General features: G+C 42.1%; 5 protein-coding genes across 5 annotated transcripts; 2 read left to right on the top strand and 3 right to left on the bottom strand.

Moving 5' to 3' along the window:
* Nucleotides 1-1,274: 1,274 nt before the first annotated feature.
* On the top strand, nucleotides 1,275-2,192 carry VTP21DRAFT_8032 (uncharacterized protein; the record flags this gene model as incomplete). Its single annotated transcript, XM_069398840.1, has 1 exon — nucleotides 1,275-2,192. The coding sequence occupies one exon, from the start codon at nucleotides 1,275-1,277 to the stop codon at nucleotides 2,190-2,192; it is 918 nt and encodes a 305-aa protein (XP_069246048.1).
* Nucleotides 2,193-3,002: 810 nt separating this feature from the next.
* Nucleotides 3,003-4,938, top strand: VTP21DRAFT_8031 (uncharacterized protein; the record flags this gene model as incomplete). The annotated part of the gene is made up of 8 exons (XM_069398839.1): nucleotides 3,003-3,037; nucleotides 3,088-3,163; nucleotides 3,236-3,317; nucleotides 3,374-3,523; nucleotides 3,599-3,743; nucleotides 3,826-4,066; nucleotides 4,135-4,558; nucleotides 4,625-4,938. 8 exons carry the CDS (start codon nucleotides 3,003-3,005, stop codon nucleotides 4,936-4,938), a joined length of 1,467 nt encoding a protein of 488 aa, XP_069246047.1.
* Nucleotides 4,939-5,389: 451 nt separating this feature from the next.
* VTP21DRAFT_8030 (uncharacterized protein) lies at nucleotides 5,390-7,328 on the bottom strand (the record flags this gene model as incomplete). The annotated part of the gene is made up of 5 exons (XM_069398838.1): nucleotides 5,390-5,695; nucleotides 5,769-5,994; nucleotides 6,091-6,979; nucleotides 7,083-7,197; nucleotides 7,305-7,328. The coding sequence occupies 5 exons, from the start codon at nucleotides 7,326-7,328 to the stop codon at nucleotides 5,390-5,392; spliced, it is 1,560 nt and encodes a 519-aa protein (XP_069246046.1).
* A 1,951-nt stretch (nucleotides 7,329-9,279) lies between these two features.
* Nucleotides 9,280-10,515, bottom strand: VTP21DRAFT_8029 (uncharacterized protein; the record flags this gene model as incomplete). Its single annotated transcript, XM_069398836.1, has 4 exons — nucleotides 9,280-9,384; nucleotides 9,450-9,563; nucleotides 9,632-9,948; nucleotides 10,014-10,515. 4 exons carry the CDS (start codon nucleotides 10,513-10,515, stop codon nucleotides 9,280-9,282), a joined length of 1,038 nt encoding a protein of 345 aa, XP_069246045.1.
* A 541-nt stretch (nucleotides 10,516-11,056) lies between these two features.
* On the bottom strand, nucleotides 11,057-13,502 carry VTP21DRAFT_8028 (uncharacterized protein; the record flags this gene model as incomplete). Its single annotated transcript, XM_069398835.1, has 6 exons — nucleotides 11,057-11,283; nucleotides 11,368-11,625; nucleotides 11,693-12,098; nucleotides 12,156-12,549; nucleotides 12,615-13,177; nucleotides 13,332-13,502. 6 exons carry the CDS (start codon nucleotides 13,500-13,502, stop codon nucleotides 11,057-11,059), a joined length of 2,019 nt encoding a protein of 672 aa, XP_069246044.1.
* Between the last annotated feature and the right edge of the window lie 1,124 nt (nucleotides 13,503-14,626).

Genomic DNA, 14,626 nt, shown 5'->3' with positions numbered 1-14,626 from the left:
CTATAAGTTTTCTAATCATTTTCTCTATTGGAATTTTTTGTAGGGAAATCTAATTTGAAGTCTTTTTTCATCAATTTTATCACCAGACTTTCTACGTAGAATAGTTTTAAATATTATTGATATATGCTATAGTATCCACTTTTTTGTGCATAGTATATAACTTCATAAATTATAATTGCCACTCGAGATTCGAGCGGCAAAAATAAGGACACCTGCATTTCAGTTGCATGCCTACATTATACAGAATAGATATCAGCTCACCCACAAGTTAATATTTGTAAACGCAAGCGGAGCGGTTTAGTGAAACATATTGAGCGAATTTTATTTTTGAAGCGTGGTAGACGAATACTGAGTCCATCTTGATAAAAATATTTGTTATGATATCTCCTCTCACTGATGCTTGTGTGAAATATGATCCAAATCTATAAAATTATAAAGAAAAGAATTAACATTTTAAATCACCACGGACTTTCTTCTTTTACTTGCACCGACTCTATTTTCATATGATGTGGATATGGTTTATATCGCTGCATTATTTCTATAAATGACCTCCATCGTGATCTCATTAGAAGTCAAATATATTTCGATTTGCAAGCGCTTAGATTTTCCTTAATTGATACCTACTCCGGACGATGCAATTTTAATAATAGTTAAGTCGGGTATATTTATCCATATTTATACATAAGGTGATTCAAGCTACTGAATTTGTGCTCTGCGAGTGTATTTTATAATACACAAATGAAAAACAAAACAATCCGTTTGATGACATGTGTCCGCAAGAATTTGATTCAAGCTTGATCGATGACATATCACTAACTCAAATCAAGAGAAATGAGGGTTGCGAAATATTTTACCGGGAGTGAGAGTGAATAAAATTTAATTGAATTTTTAGGGATTAATAAGAATTTTATGACCGTGATCTAAATTTTCTGGGATCCAATCCGGTTCCGCGCTCTCGGGTGATTATTGGATAGATGCAGCTCAAAAAATTAAATATTAAAATTAATTCGAGGATTAGATGGTATATATGTTTCACTCTTAATTTTCTTTATATAACTCACATTGAAAGACTGGCCTATCGTGAGTATAATGGATATCGTGTTACTCTGTCAGTGTTATTTCTTGTCTAAGGGTTCTTTTGTCAGATTATTTCCAATACTACACTATGTGATATATAAATAATAGAGTTGGGAGAGTAGCTGCTTTGATCAACTGCACATCTTTATACGCATCTGACTTCTATTTTTTTCTGAGAAAACTAATCTGCTGACCATATGGTTCAATTTCGGATTAAAATTTTGTTAGTGTTTAGTGCTCTTGGCCTCACTTTAGTGAATGGAAACCAACTTCAAGGCTCCACTTTGGCACTGAATCACGATAATGTACTTCGCGAAGAGCGGCGTCAACATGCAAAAAATTCAGCATATTGCCCTACTAAGCAGGCAAAATTTGCTAAGCGCATATTACCTCCCGCCCCTAAAGCACTAAAGGATGAGTTGTTATCTCGATGGATGAGAGTCCCCCGTCAAAAACCGTTGAACGTCGGCGTATTAATTGGAAATAATTTGGATGCGTTCAATATGATGTCGGCTTCGACTATGCTCTCGTTTATCCCAGACGTGAACATTCTTCCCATTGCAGAAACCATGGACCCAATTCGTACTATGGATGGCTTTGCCATCAAACCTAAGCATTCGTTTAACGAAATTATCGACTTGGACCTTCTCGTAATTCCGGCAGGCGTTGGACCTGAAGCCTCAACCACTGCTTGGTTGCGCAGGGTGATTCCAACCGTAAGAAAATATGTATTATCCATATGCGAGGGCTCGATGACACTGGCTGCCACAGGCTTTTTAGATGGAAAACCTGCCACTACAACTAAATCGCTCTGGAAAATGACCGATCTATTTCCCCGGGTAAAGTGGGTAAAGAAAGCAAGATTTACGCATGATGATAAGTTCGTCACAACCAGCGGAGCAGTGGCAGGTTTGGATGGGCTATTTTACACCGTCAAGCTCATTTATGGCGAAGATGTCGCCCGTAAGGTTGCCAAGATGAATGAATATGAGTGGAATCCAGATCCAGGACATGATATCTTTTCAGAAATTGAAAAAGATTTTACGTTCGTCCCCGACGTTTTATTCCCAACCTTTTCGTCATTCAATGTCAGCAGCTCAAATAGCACTATTTAATATCGTTGACTTAGTGATGCGTTAATGTGTCTTTAGTTATATAGTAGCTTTATCATAATAAATTTTGAAAATCATTTTACTTAACCCCCATTTTGTTGTGCTTACTTAGATGGGATAATAGCTATCATCCAAAAATAAACCTTGTGAGAGCTCAGTTTTATTTTTGTAATGAGAGTAAGAATGTTTGGTATACTGTGTTCTTTATTAATCCCAACGTAATATACCATGCTTGCCCTAAGTTTGTTTACTAGATCTAGCAATTAAGGCTCTAATTTTCGTTAGTTTAAGACCAAACAAGTAGTCTCTATTCGGTATGTACGTTGAGAAGCAATTGGATTTATTGATAAAATATTTACTATATATGTATTAAACCACCTTTGCCTAGTACCCAATTGCTTTTTAAGAACCGGGAAAATAAGCATTAGGAATTCTATGAGGTATCCATTTCGATTTGACGTCTCGGCCCTTGAAAGGAAAATTGAATATAGAGAGGTCAACTACGGTTCGCTTTTAATAGATTAGGCCTATGTGATATGCCATAGTAGTAATGAGGAAAACTAAGTTGCCGTATTCATTCTACTCAATCTACTGAATAGTCTAATTTGAACTATCCCAAATCCTTTATGTGCTACAATATCGCTGCAATACAGTTTACAATCGGAGATTGTACTGACGTCATAGTGAGGGTTATATCTAAGCTTCAATTTAATTTCTAAAGTCGGACCGATACAAAACTCCTTTCGAGAAAGATTAACAATTGTAATTCTATATACTCTTCCTTCGACTTTTTGCCTTTAAAAATTGTGAATCATGCCGCCCTTTGCACCTATTCGTCCCTGGATAAAGTAAGTTTGGAGACTATCTTATTTAATAGAAGTTACTCATTGTCCTTTAGCGGTCAATTCGTTGATGCAACATCAGGGAAATCTTTCCCTAATTTAAATCCGGCAAATAATGAAGTCATATGTGAGGTGCGCATTTGGATTCATTTCTGTGGTTTTTTCACTTTACAATTGCCTATAATAATTAATGGTGTGTACTAGATTCAACAATCTAGCGATAACGATGTTGAAAATGCAGTTCGTGCTGCCTCTCTAGCATTTAAGACATGGAGTAAAATGAAGGGTAAGTTTGTATTGCTCTTGAGATCCCTCTACAGAAATTCATTGTGTCTTGCATAGGTGCTGACCGAGGCCGCATACTTTACCGCGCCGCCCAGCTTCTGCGCGAAAGACTCGAAGAATTGGCAAAATTAGAAGTAATTGATACTGGCAAGCCAATTCAGGAAGCATTGGATGTAGATATTATTTCTGGAGCTGAGTGTCTAGAATGTATGTAGTTACACCAATAGCAAAATGGTTTACTTTCTCCCTTGTTTTTTGTTTAACCGAGCCTCTTTAAAACAGACTTTGCTGGTGTTGCTCCCACCCTGCATGGCCATCATTATGACCTTGGAGAGTCATTTGCCTATACCAGACGTGAACCTCTGGGTGTGTGCGCCGCTATTGGCGCTTGGAACTATCCCATTCAGATTGCTTGCTGGAAGGCAGCGTAAGCATCTCATATTGAAGCCACTCAATGTTTTACAGTATTAATTTTTTTTTCCCGCAATGTTTTCCCATGTGATGTAAAGTCCAGCATTAGCTTGTGGCAACACTATGGTTTATAAACCATCTGAAGTGACCCCTATGACTGCTATGAAGCTTGCTGAGATTTTCAAAGAGGCTGGCCTTCCCGATGGTGTCTTCAACGTCGTGCCTGGCGATGGACACGTCGGAAAACTTCTGACCTCCCACCCTAAGATCCGTAAAGTTTCGTTAACTGGGTCAGTTCCAACTGGAAAACGGATTATGGAAGCATCTGCACCCACTCTTGTAAATATTTTGAGTTACTATTAACCTATAATTTCTAATTGTGATGCTAAATATTGATTATGTACCAGAAACATATCACGCTCGAGTTAGGTGGGAAATCGCCATTCATCGTTTTCGAGGATGCTGATCTGGATAATGCCGTTTCGGCCTGTATGCTCTCCAATTTTTACACTCAGGGCGAAATTTGCAGCAACGGAACACGAGTTTTCGTGCACGAGAATGTCCATGAACAATTCCTCTCCAAAATCATTCCTCGAGTCAAAAACCTCGTTATTGGCGACCCAATGGACCCTAAGACGCAAGTGGGTGCGTTGATCTCCAAGCCACATATGGAGAAGGTGCTCTCTTACATAGAGATCGGCAAGCAAGCTGGAGCCAAGCTCCTCATCGGGGGTAATCGCTATACAGGAAACCCTAGGCTCACCAACGGAAACTTTGTTGAGCCGACGATATTTGCCGAGGTTACAGATGACATGAAAATATGCCAAGAGGGTTTGTATCTTGAGCAGGCTTCCATCTGACTTCTGCATATACAAGTTTCTCATGCGCATTCAATAGAAATCTTCGGCCCTGTTATGTGCGTCTTGAAGTTTAAGAATGAGGAAGAAGTAATTGAACGAGCCAATAACACAAAATATGGTCTCGCTGCCGGAGTGTTCACTCGAGACTTGAGCCGAGGTCATCGCGTGGTCGCCAGGTTGGAGAGTGGGACATGCTGGATCAACAACTATAATATTACCCCTATCGAAATGCCTTTTGGCGGATACAAGGAATCTGGCTTTGGACGCGAAAATTCGCTGGCGGCCATTGAGCATTACACTCAGCTGAAAACGGTCTACGTGGAGCTTGGAAATGTCGTCTCCACTTTGTAAAAGAGCGAGAAGAACTATATGGAATGAATTTTTGGTAAATAGGGACAGTGTGAATTGGACGTGGAATCAAAAATTTATAAAAAAATTATTTATACACTTTCAAGAATAACTTTGTCATAGTTGCAAGCAGGCTAAACAATTAGAACCATTCTTCTAAGGATGCTTTTAAATGTTAATTTAGTTTATTTCTTTGAATCCACAGTGCATGGTAAAATACCAATATTCCAAAATTAAACAGAGGATAGCAGATCTAACCTTTTGCCCTCGGAGATATCTGCTGTGTGGAAAACAGTGCTGAGAAGTTCGAGAAGAGCAAAACCTGCCATATTTATTACATAGTATAAGTGGAGATCCGAGATGGAACCAAAATTGCAAAAATAAAAGGCTTTATCGTCTATCATAACGTCTATAATAATCATTTGTGGGTAGCCATGGCTGATAAATATCCTATTTAGAGTCGAGACTTCGTTCCCTTTGATTTGACTCGGTCCTCCTTCACCATCTCCGCGCACTTCTCTCCAATCATCATCACGGTAATACAAGGATTAATGGTAGGCATGGTGGGGAATACTGAGGCGTCCGCTACGCGAAGACCTTTCACTCCGACGACACGAAGTTGCGAGTCCACCACAGCCTGCTTGTCCTTGGAGGGATCGCCCATCTTGCAAGTGCCTGCAGGGTGGTACACGGTGTTGGCGGTTTTGCGAACATAGTCGGAAATCTCGCGGTCCGTTTGTACAGATGGACCAGGAGCAAGCTAAAGAGAGTAGAATACATTGAATAACGCTTAGCTAAGAGTTTCGAAGAGAAGTAAAGAGAAGATAAAGTACCTCTTGCTGGATCCAATCTTTAAGAGGCTCTGTGTTGGCGATCTTCCTTGCCAATTTGATCCCCTCAATCATGACAGCCTCGTCGTGGCCGTCCGGATCAGTGAAATACTTGAAGTCAATAAGAGGAGGCTCGGAAGGATCGCTAGATCGAAGTCTAACGGTGCCTTCGCTCTTTGCCTTGGTTACGTTTGGAGTAAGGCTAATAGCATTGGATGCTGTTGGATATCTACGGATACGCAGCAAGAGTATCAAGTTAACCTCTGTTTCGCGTGAAAACGGCATTTTTCGGTGACCAGCAATGAGGACCACCCCTATGACTTACCCTTTAGGGACGGTCTGCATGTCAAAAGCCTCCAATCCAAAGTGGAACATCAGATCGGGCGATGTTGATCCCTCCTGCGTGGTTGCAAAGAGTGCGGCCTCGTACTTTTGGCGGATCTTGGGAGGAATGGGTCTGTTGATTTCCCAAATGATCACACCCTCAGGATGGTCGATTAGGTGCGAGCCCACTCCAGGAAGATGGACCTTGCACTGCACGCCGACCTCACGCAGATGCCAGCTTGGGCCAATGCCCGAGAGCAACAACAGACGTGGAGAATCGAACGCGCCAGCACAGAGAATCATCTCCTCATTGGAAAGGATCACACCGATCTCGGTCTCAATCCCAACCGCCCTGTTGCTATTGTCCAGCAGAATTCTCTTCACGCGCACGCCTGTCAATACGGTCAAGTTTTTAGGAAGGCTTGCAATGGGATGCAAGTACCCGACCGAGGCCGAGCTGCGGATTGGGCCGTTGGCATTGACCTGCAGATATCCAACGCAGTCGCTGAAATTTCGCTGATACTCGGGCGTATTAAACTCTATCTGGGGGAAACCCGCGTTCCTGCCGGCGTCAACAAAGGCTTTGTTGAGGGCATTGTCCTCCTCGCGAACAGGCGTGATCGTGATTTTCTCTCTAACTTTGCCGTAAAACTTTTGAACATTCTCCGGCTCCCATCCTCTGCATCCAAGACTCACCCATTCCGTGAAGTCCAAGTCGGGCGCCAGGAAGGCAATGGCGGAGTTGTGAGAGCTGCATCCGCCCAGACATTTGGCTCGCGAATGAAGGATATTGCTATTGCCTCGTGGTTGGTGGGTAATAGTGTAGCGGTAATCATATTCTGAATCCAATAATTCAGACCATCGGCTCAGCTGTAGAATTTTGTCATTGCCTGTTAATCCATCAGTGGGGAAAAGCGTTTTATTATTTGGGGTGATAAGGAACGGGACAGACAACACAAGTGCAAAGCCGTAGGAGTGTTCAATACCACTTACCTTCATCCGATGGGCCCGCCTCGACCAGACAGACGGAGACTGAGGGATCCTCTGCTAGTCTTCTGGCAATGACGCAGCCAGCGGTACCTCCGCCAATCACGATATAGTCAAAACTCTGTGTGTGCATGCAAGTAGAGGAATGTCACGGAAGCAAACAAGGGTAGAAACGGCCCCTGTTAAACACCTTATTTTAAACATGGGATGAATGACATGACAGCCTACCTTTGGAATGGGGTTGTTGCTCATCGTATGGTATCTTAGGAATGCTTGAAGTGGGGCAGAGACGGTGGAGGAAAGGCAGCTTCGGGAGGAGAAGAGAACGGGTAGGGAAGAGGTGTGAAGCAGAGGCCCCTCAGTGCGGCCGCAATAATATATACTTTATATACCTTTAAACAGTCGACAGCTTAAAGCATCTTGGAAATTATCCAGTCCGTGCTTTACACAGCTGACCGCGACAAAACCTATCACGGCGGTTGTTGAATTAGCCTAATCCAAAACCGTGATAGTCTGCAGTCAACGGATATGTAATGGCCACAATTGAGTGGCCGACGGGGGGGGAAGGGGAGGGGGAGACAGCGCACTAAATTTTAACTGCTTATAGACGCGGGTAGAAGGAGCTTTCCTTCCAAACAAAACCTCCCGACTGACCATTGCTTTGCAACGGAACGGGGCTTGTATCGATGTGCACCCCGAATTTCAGACAGCTGAATTCCTTGGGTGTTTCCATATTGCCCAGATCTTGGGTCCTTTGAGGGTTCTTTTTTCCGGATCCGGCCATTTCTAGGCCAGACCGGCAAATGGGGCTTCACGACGGCAGCAAGCTTGCTGGCCGCCGAAATGGCAATTTCTTGACGGTCTAGGCCGTGGGCTAGCCCTTGTTAGTTGACAGACAGGGGGAGAGATACGAGCCAGCGCGTTTCAGGCCATGTGAGCTGCATCCTTCACTGAATCCAATACCAACGGAAGCGTTGCCTATGGAGCCTAGATAAATGAAATTGGATGCTGAGTCTTGGAAAGTTGGCCCTCGTGTATGCCAGCCAGCAATAAGCTTAATTCCCTTTAAAGTGTGCCTTTAACTATATTAATCCAAGTGCCATCAAGCCTAACGTCACAAATTGGCTATTACGTCAATCCGGAGGTTGAACCGGTCGAACGCTTGTGGACTTCACAGCCTAAACTCTAAATTGGTTAGCGTTAGTTTTAAGCATGTATGTCCCCTCTAGCAGCATTGCAATAGCTAGAAGGGAACAAGTGTAAGATGGGTCTGCTGCATTGTCATGAATGAGCGAGCTAGGATGGCAGAAGTCAAGCAGACTCACCACCGGATATCATATTCATTAGAGCGTATCAAATTGTCAAAGAGTGGCTTGTAAGAGACAAGCGATATGGCTTGTCCAAAGGGAAGAGCGCTACTGTATACTTTCGTTGTAGAACGAAAGGTTCAAAGTGCTGTGTCTAAAACTCTATTTTGGCTCGTTGCAATACCACAACTAGTGACCAAATCGATTCTTTCGAATTGATGCACACCAGCCGCCCATGTAACAGAGTGCTCAACATGAACATATGATGTCTCATAATACATGCTCTCACATTCATCCATGGCACTCTTGAACTCCTAACCTGTTACTCCATTTGGCTGATCCAATATTTGTTGACATTTATGGTTCAAATTTGCAATTGAAATTGGGCTTTATTCATTCAATAATTGCCATCGCGAGCTCAATTGCTACAATTGATATAACAATATTGGAAACCATTTTTACCCTTAATGCATGAACTGACTTTAGACATTGTAGAGGAGCGAAATGAGAAGGCTCATGTAAGTATAATGTCCAAGAAATCTTGAATTTTCCATGCCACTATCAAGGTTCAAAGTGTCTCTTTAACCCTTCGACTTACAACTTTTTTCGGGTATCTTGTTGCAATCCAATTTTAACTCCATTTTATCTATTACAACGGATCTGTCTGATCAATTGGAAACGTGAAGAAGAATCTTTCTTCGATCTGGTCCCATAGTATACGCAGAAAAGATATCTTCATTTAAACAAAGCTTAAGTATCTTAAGAAAGGAGGATAAACTAAAGGATGGAATATCCAAAAATAAAAAAATAGATAACAGTTTCAAGTGTCTAAATAAATGCTACTATCACTTGTCAAGTATAAATACAAGTTTGAATATATAGATATGGAACACAAATTAATGGGCTCCAGGAATAATAGCATACTTGACTTGCTTAAGATAATGAACGATGGCTTCACTTAAGCAAGTGATCAAGAATCCAACCCCCAGAAAGTACTGGTGCTAATTCATAGCAAATATCAGTGCATACGCTATCAATAATAATTCTACGCGTTTAACATGCTTACATCAAGGACGCTATATCTCCTGCTCTCCCCATTGGAACATAAGGGATCCTCCGCCTTCTTACACTGGATTGTCAGCCCCGTCCGCGAGTTAGTGTGAATCTCATTAGCGGAATGCTATATAAATCATAATATTCACATTAGCCTCTTCTCGCAGTCATTGCACTGATCGCTAGCCATCCAACCCTATAGCCAATGATCCGCGGAAACATATGGACAATGATATCCCCTTTGTTCACAAGTCGTTTGGACAAGAACCCAGCGTTGCTGGAGTAGTTGGAAAATATGCCGTTGCCCACCCGTGGCCCTCCAAACGTGATTAGATACAGATTATCTTCAGGTACTATCCCTTTTTCCCACAGATCAAGGGCGTGGAGCGTAGCAATCATGGCACCTAAACTGTGTCCAAGTACCTCTACCTCATAATTCGGGTAGTTGTGCAGCTGCTCTAGTAATTTGGGTATCAGCTTGTCTCTCGAACTCTTATATGCCCTGTATGCTCCTGTAGACACACCATTGAGTAAGTCTCCTACACCGCTTATCTACATTTCCAATAAGAAAGTATACCCGCATGAACGCGCCCTCCTATTAAGTTTGGACGGGGGTAGGCCGTCATCTTTAAAGAACATATCGCCACCCAATTAAGCAGCGACAAAGCTCCTCTAAATGCGATGACGATGGCCTTGCGTTGATCATCTCGTGCAATATACCCATTCACATCATACGGTTTATGGGCAAAATACTCCACCAAGGTCATATTGGGGAATTCGGAACAGTATGCGTCGCATCGATAAGCTCCAGGGCGCATTAGCCCGCAATATACGTTTGCTCCAAGCTTAGCATATTTTTGGAGGGCCTTAAGTTGTGTTTTGGAAAGGGGTATATGGTCAGGTTCGTCGGGAATAGAGCGGAGTAAGGAGGAAAGATAGTTTGGTGGGTGTAAAGGTGAAGAGATTAACGAGCTGGAGCTATTCATCTCCATTTGAAGATCACCCACCACGTTAGCAGCCGTTTTTTGTGGAGCAATAAAAATAAGCACACCATATAATATCAGTAAAAATAGGTTCATAATAAACTGGCTGTTGATGCGATAAGATAGTTATAGCTAATGCTTGGTTGTAAAATAAATAGTATTTACACAAAAAAAAAGAAAAAAAATAAATAGATTCTTTTCAAAAAAAAAAAGCAATCCCTTCGATTTATCAAACCAACTCACCTAGCAGCCCCTCCACTTTTCTTTTTGTTTACCCCTTTTTTATGATTAGTATAGCTGGGGGAGAGGATAATAATTCGATTTTCATCGATATGAAGGCAATGATCGAACTAATTTCTCAATGCTCATTAATCATTAATCAGATCGGAGATTTTTTTTAATACTTTCTAGGACTAATTCTGGTGCCCTCCTATATTAAACCTTTGTGAATACTAATTATTATTTGAAGTACATTAGTTATAGGCAATTTATAGAAATTTAGCAAGGGATTAAATAGCGTTTGGTAAAGAAAAGAAAGATCAAGTGAGGTAAATAAAATACTATTAAATAAATTATATGTAATAATACAGAGGATCAGTATGGTATCAATGGATACTGAATTACAATAAAATGCTTTTTAGCACTCAGGAACACCGCTCTTATTTAAAAGGCATCCAAAGGTCACAGTCGATCCTTTGATACCACCAAGCTGAAAAAAGGCCTTGAATACCGAAGAGATCCCCACTCCTGCAAGAGTGCCAGCTGCCACCGAATACATATACTTGTCCCATGCAATGGGGTTAACTCGGTGCCAAACTTTGGTTATTATCCATCCAATGACCATCGCAATAGGTACTTCAGGACCTGGACAGATACGTCATTTTAAACGGTTAGCATCCGCAGGATATCTTGGGTAGAATGGAACACCAATCACAAAAATACACGAACCTTTTTGAATGAGTCCTATTCCCATGGCATTGAGATTGGGCATGTATTTCCTAAACTTCTCAGGTACAAGAAACCCTTTGATTAGCGTGTACATCACGGCAAACCCAGAAAACACTATTGCCGTAATGAAACTACTCTTTGGAATGGTTGCTCCCTGGGTGAGTAATTTGGTGACGGAGGCCCAGACCTTGGCAGCAAATAGTTCGAACTCGCATTTTATTTCGGTGACGCCCATTGGAGCAGTGATGCACGGATAGGCTATGAGAAGTCCAAAAGAAAAGTCAGCACGTATTTCTATGTGGCTCAGTGTGCCAGATGGATTTACCGCTGGCGTACAAGTAGAACAGGCTAATGGCCATTAAAATGGCAAAAAATGACCCAATTATCTGAGCGAAGAACTGAGATCTAGGGGAAGCTTTCAACAGCTGGCCGGTTTTGAGGTCACCCACCATTTCCACCGACTGAGATGCAGCACTGCCTGCAATATTGCCGGCCATTAAATTAATCATTTGTTGATTTTGTATCACAGGATTCGGGATAGCCGCGAAGATGAGCTGTGTCACCTTTCCGATCGATCCCACCGGGTTGATGCCTGTGTCTCCTGACGACTGAAGGCCAATAAACGAGAGTAAAAACGAAAGTATGATGGCGAGCAATGTAAGATGCACCGCCATTCCAAACATAACCCCCATGATCGCGCAAGTAAATATGATGGATACAACTAAACCCCCCTAAAAAGAGACGTTTGTATTTGACGCGAGAATTTGAAAATGCAACCAAACACTTACACTCCACCAAAGTAAAGGCACTTGCTCATGGGGTGGGATTGGGTCCTTGGGGTCAATATCTTTCACATAATTCGCCGTAGAGCGACCCATAAGCCTGTTGAAATTAGCCGCTAGCTCCCTACCCCCGAGCTTCACGGCAGACCACAGCGACTTATAATGGATAAAAATTTCAGAGAAGGAACTGAACACCATGAGGGCGATGCCTGGCCATAGCCACCATGACTGTGCAGTCGGATTTTCGGTAAACCCGTACGGCTGGGTTATTATTCCGTTTTGTAGCATAAGAGGTCCCGTGATACCATAGGCAATGACTTGCCCGACAAAGAACGACCATACTGTCGCTCCAGGTGTCATGAGACCCGCTCCAAAAAACGCAAACTCCCATTTAAAATGCCTACACCATCGAGAGATAGCTATTCCGTTAGAAAGCCACTATGAATACCAGCGGGTAGGCCATACCATTTCCACAACGCATCAGCCACCATCACATTCTCGTTTCCAAGGGCATATCCAATCCAATAGAGAATGTGCGTATCCTCAAAAAGGCCGGGAATCCAAAAGGCAATGAGTGTCCACAGAAATGTCACGATGAACCAGATCCCAAGCCAGTAAGCCTTCTTCATCGCCTCTTTTTCGCCAGTCGTGGACGCGTGCAAAGACTGGATAGTGTTGGCCGTAGCACGTGGTGTGGGAAAAACTAGGTCTTGGTTGATGACAAAATGCTTGCGCAGTGGAACCGCAAAAAATAGCCAGTAGAACGCCGCCGATATTGTCCAGAGAGTAAGCGCGCCCATGTCTCTTTTCAAGTCAGTGAGCAATCCCAGTTTGTACATTGCCGGGATCGCGCTGACGAAACCAGCACCAAGCCCTCCAGCAGCAGTTGCAGCGGTTTGAACTGTACAATTTTCACGGGGACCAAATCGTCCGCCTCCAAGAGATGCAGGAAGAATTCGGGATAGTGGTTTAAGAACAGCAAATCCAAATATCGCGCCAAAGAGATGCGCCCCAAATGTCCATCCGATCTTCAATCCCATATACATATTTGAGCATGCTATTATACATCCCAACAAGCTCCCCACTATTGAAGCACGCCAGGTGAACTTACAGTAACAATACAATCGTTTCGTTATTTTAACTACAGCAGTTATGGATGGGTCAGGAGTAGAGATTCATTACCTGCCACACTTCAACGAATTCCTTTATGGATTCTTTCTCCGATGTATCGTCCTTTTCGTTAACATGCCCGTAATCAATAGTACCGTTTTTTTCTTTGTCTTTACCAGATGATATGCATTCATTACTGTAGGATTCCTCCACCCTCTCACATTTTTCTTCAGTTGTCTTCATAAGGCTAGGTATATTTCAATTAATTAGAATTGGAATCAAAGGGAACCAATGCGCAGGATTGAAACTAATCATCACCAGTATTAGAGCAAATCTAACGAGTGGAAGGGCAGGGCTTTTATAAAATTATTAGAGAGCCAAAGTGAGAAGAATGAGTCCCCCAGAGAGAGTACAAGGTAATATTATCAAAAAATCCCTTAATCTATCTATTCTCGGAACCCCAACCGATAAATTTAATTGGGCTGCAGAAATTGATTGATCAAAGCATAAATCCAGTTCAGTCCCTCCAAAACCAAGGCGGTTTGGTCAGGATGCAATAGCAATGTTTGATTCTATTGTCATACTTTAAGTAGAGAGAGCACGAATAGATGATTTATATTGATGACCCACACCATCGCCTATTACCGCAACTCTGCAGTACCATGTGGAAGGAATTTTCAAATGTAGTGTAACCAATATAGAAACTTGTGCGTTAGAGGTGTTTTTTTCAGATACAAAAAGATTAGAATTCAATAATGTTATTGAAGCACCCCGTGGCCGTTGAATATTCACTAGCGGTGCTCATATTGGCCGATTATAGTACAAAAAATATTCCCGAGGACAGATGACCTTGTTTCGTAATCTTTTTCGACCCAACTTAAGTTCAGAAATTGGAAAGCAGCTCTGTATCCTGATCGCGAGGTAATTTCCGAGGAAGGATTTAACTATATTGAAGGTTAGGTTGTCATGCGCTATCTTTGTTTAAACGACTAAGGTTCATGAAGAGGTAGCTTAGTATACTCATCACAATGGTTAGAGGGGGATAATAAAACAACTTGTCTTGCACCGCCATCTACGATTTGTAGTCCATGGTCAAGTGTCTCGACGACAAACATCTATTTTTAATACCGGTTTCTTCCCGAGATATATCGGTGCTTCCGATATGCTAGATTTCTTAATCTAGGCCACTTATAGCATGCCCACAAATTGGCTTCATCTCTCATGTAATCAGAGATGCTTGAAAAGGAAAAGCGATGGAGCCGAGTACTTTCTCTTGATCTATTTTTATGGTCCAGGATATTTGACATAAATTCCGTGGTCAACAAGTTTCTTTAAATAAAATAATTTATAGTATATACAAGCATTTG

The sequence above is a fragment of the Calcarisporiella thermophila genome (assembly GCF_041956535.1).
Source record: "Calcarisporiella thermophila strain CBS 279.70 unplaced genomic scaffold VTP21scaffold_35, whole genome shotgun sequence".
NCBI classification, from domain to species: Eukaryota; Fungi; Calcarisporiellomycota; class Calcarisporiellomycetes; order Calcarisporiellales; family Calcarisporiellaceae; genus Calcarisporiella; species Calcarisporiella thermophila.
This window is presented reverse-complemented; position numbering and strand designations above follow the sequence as displayed.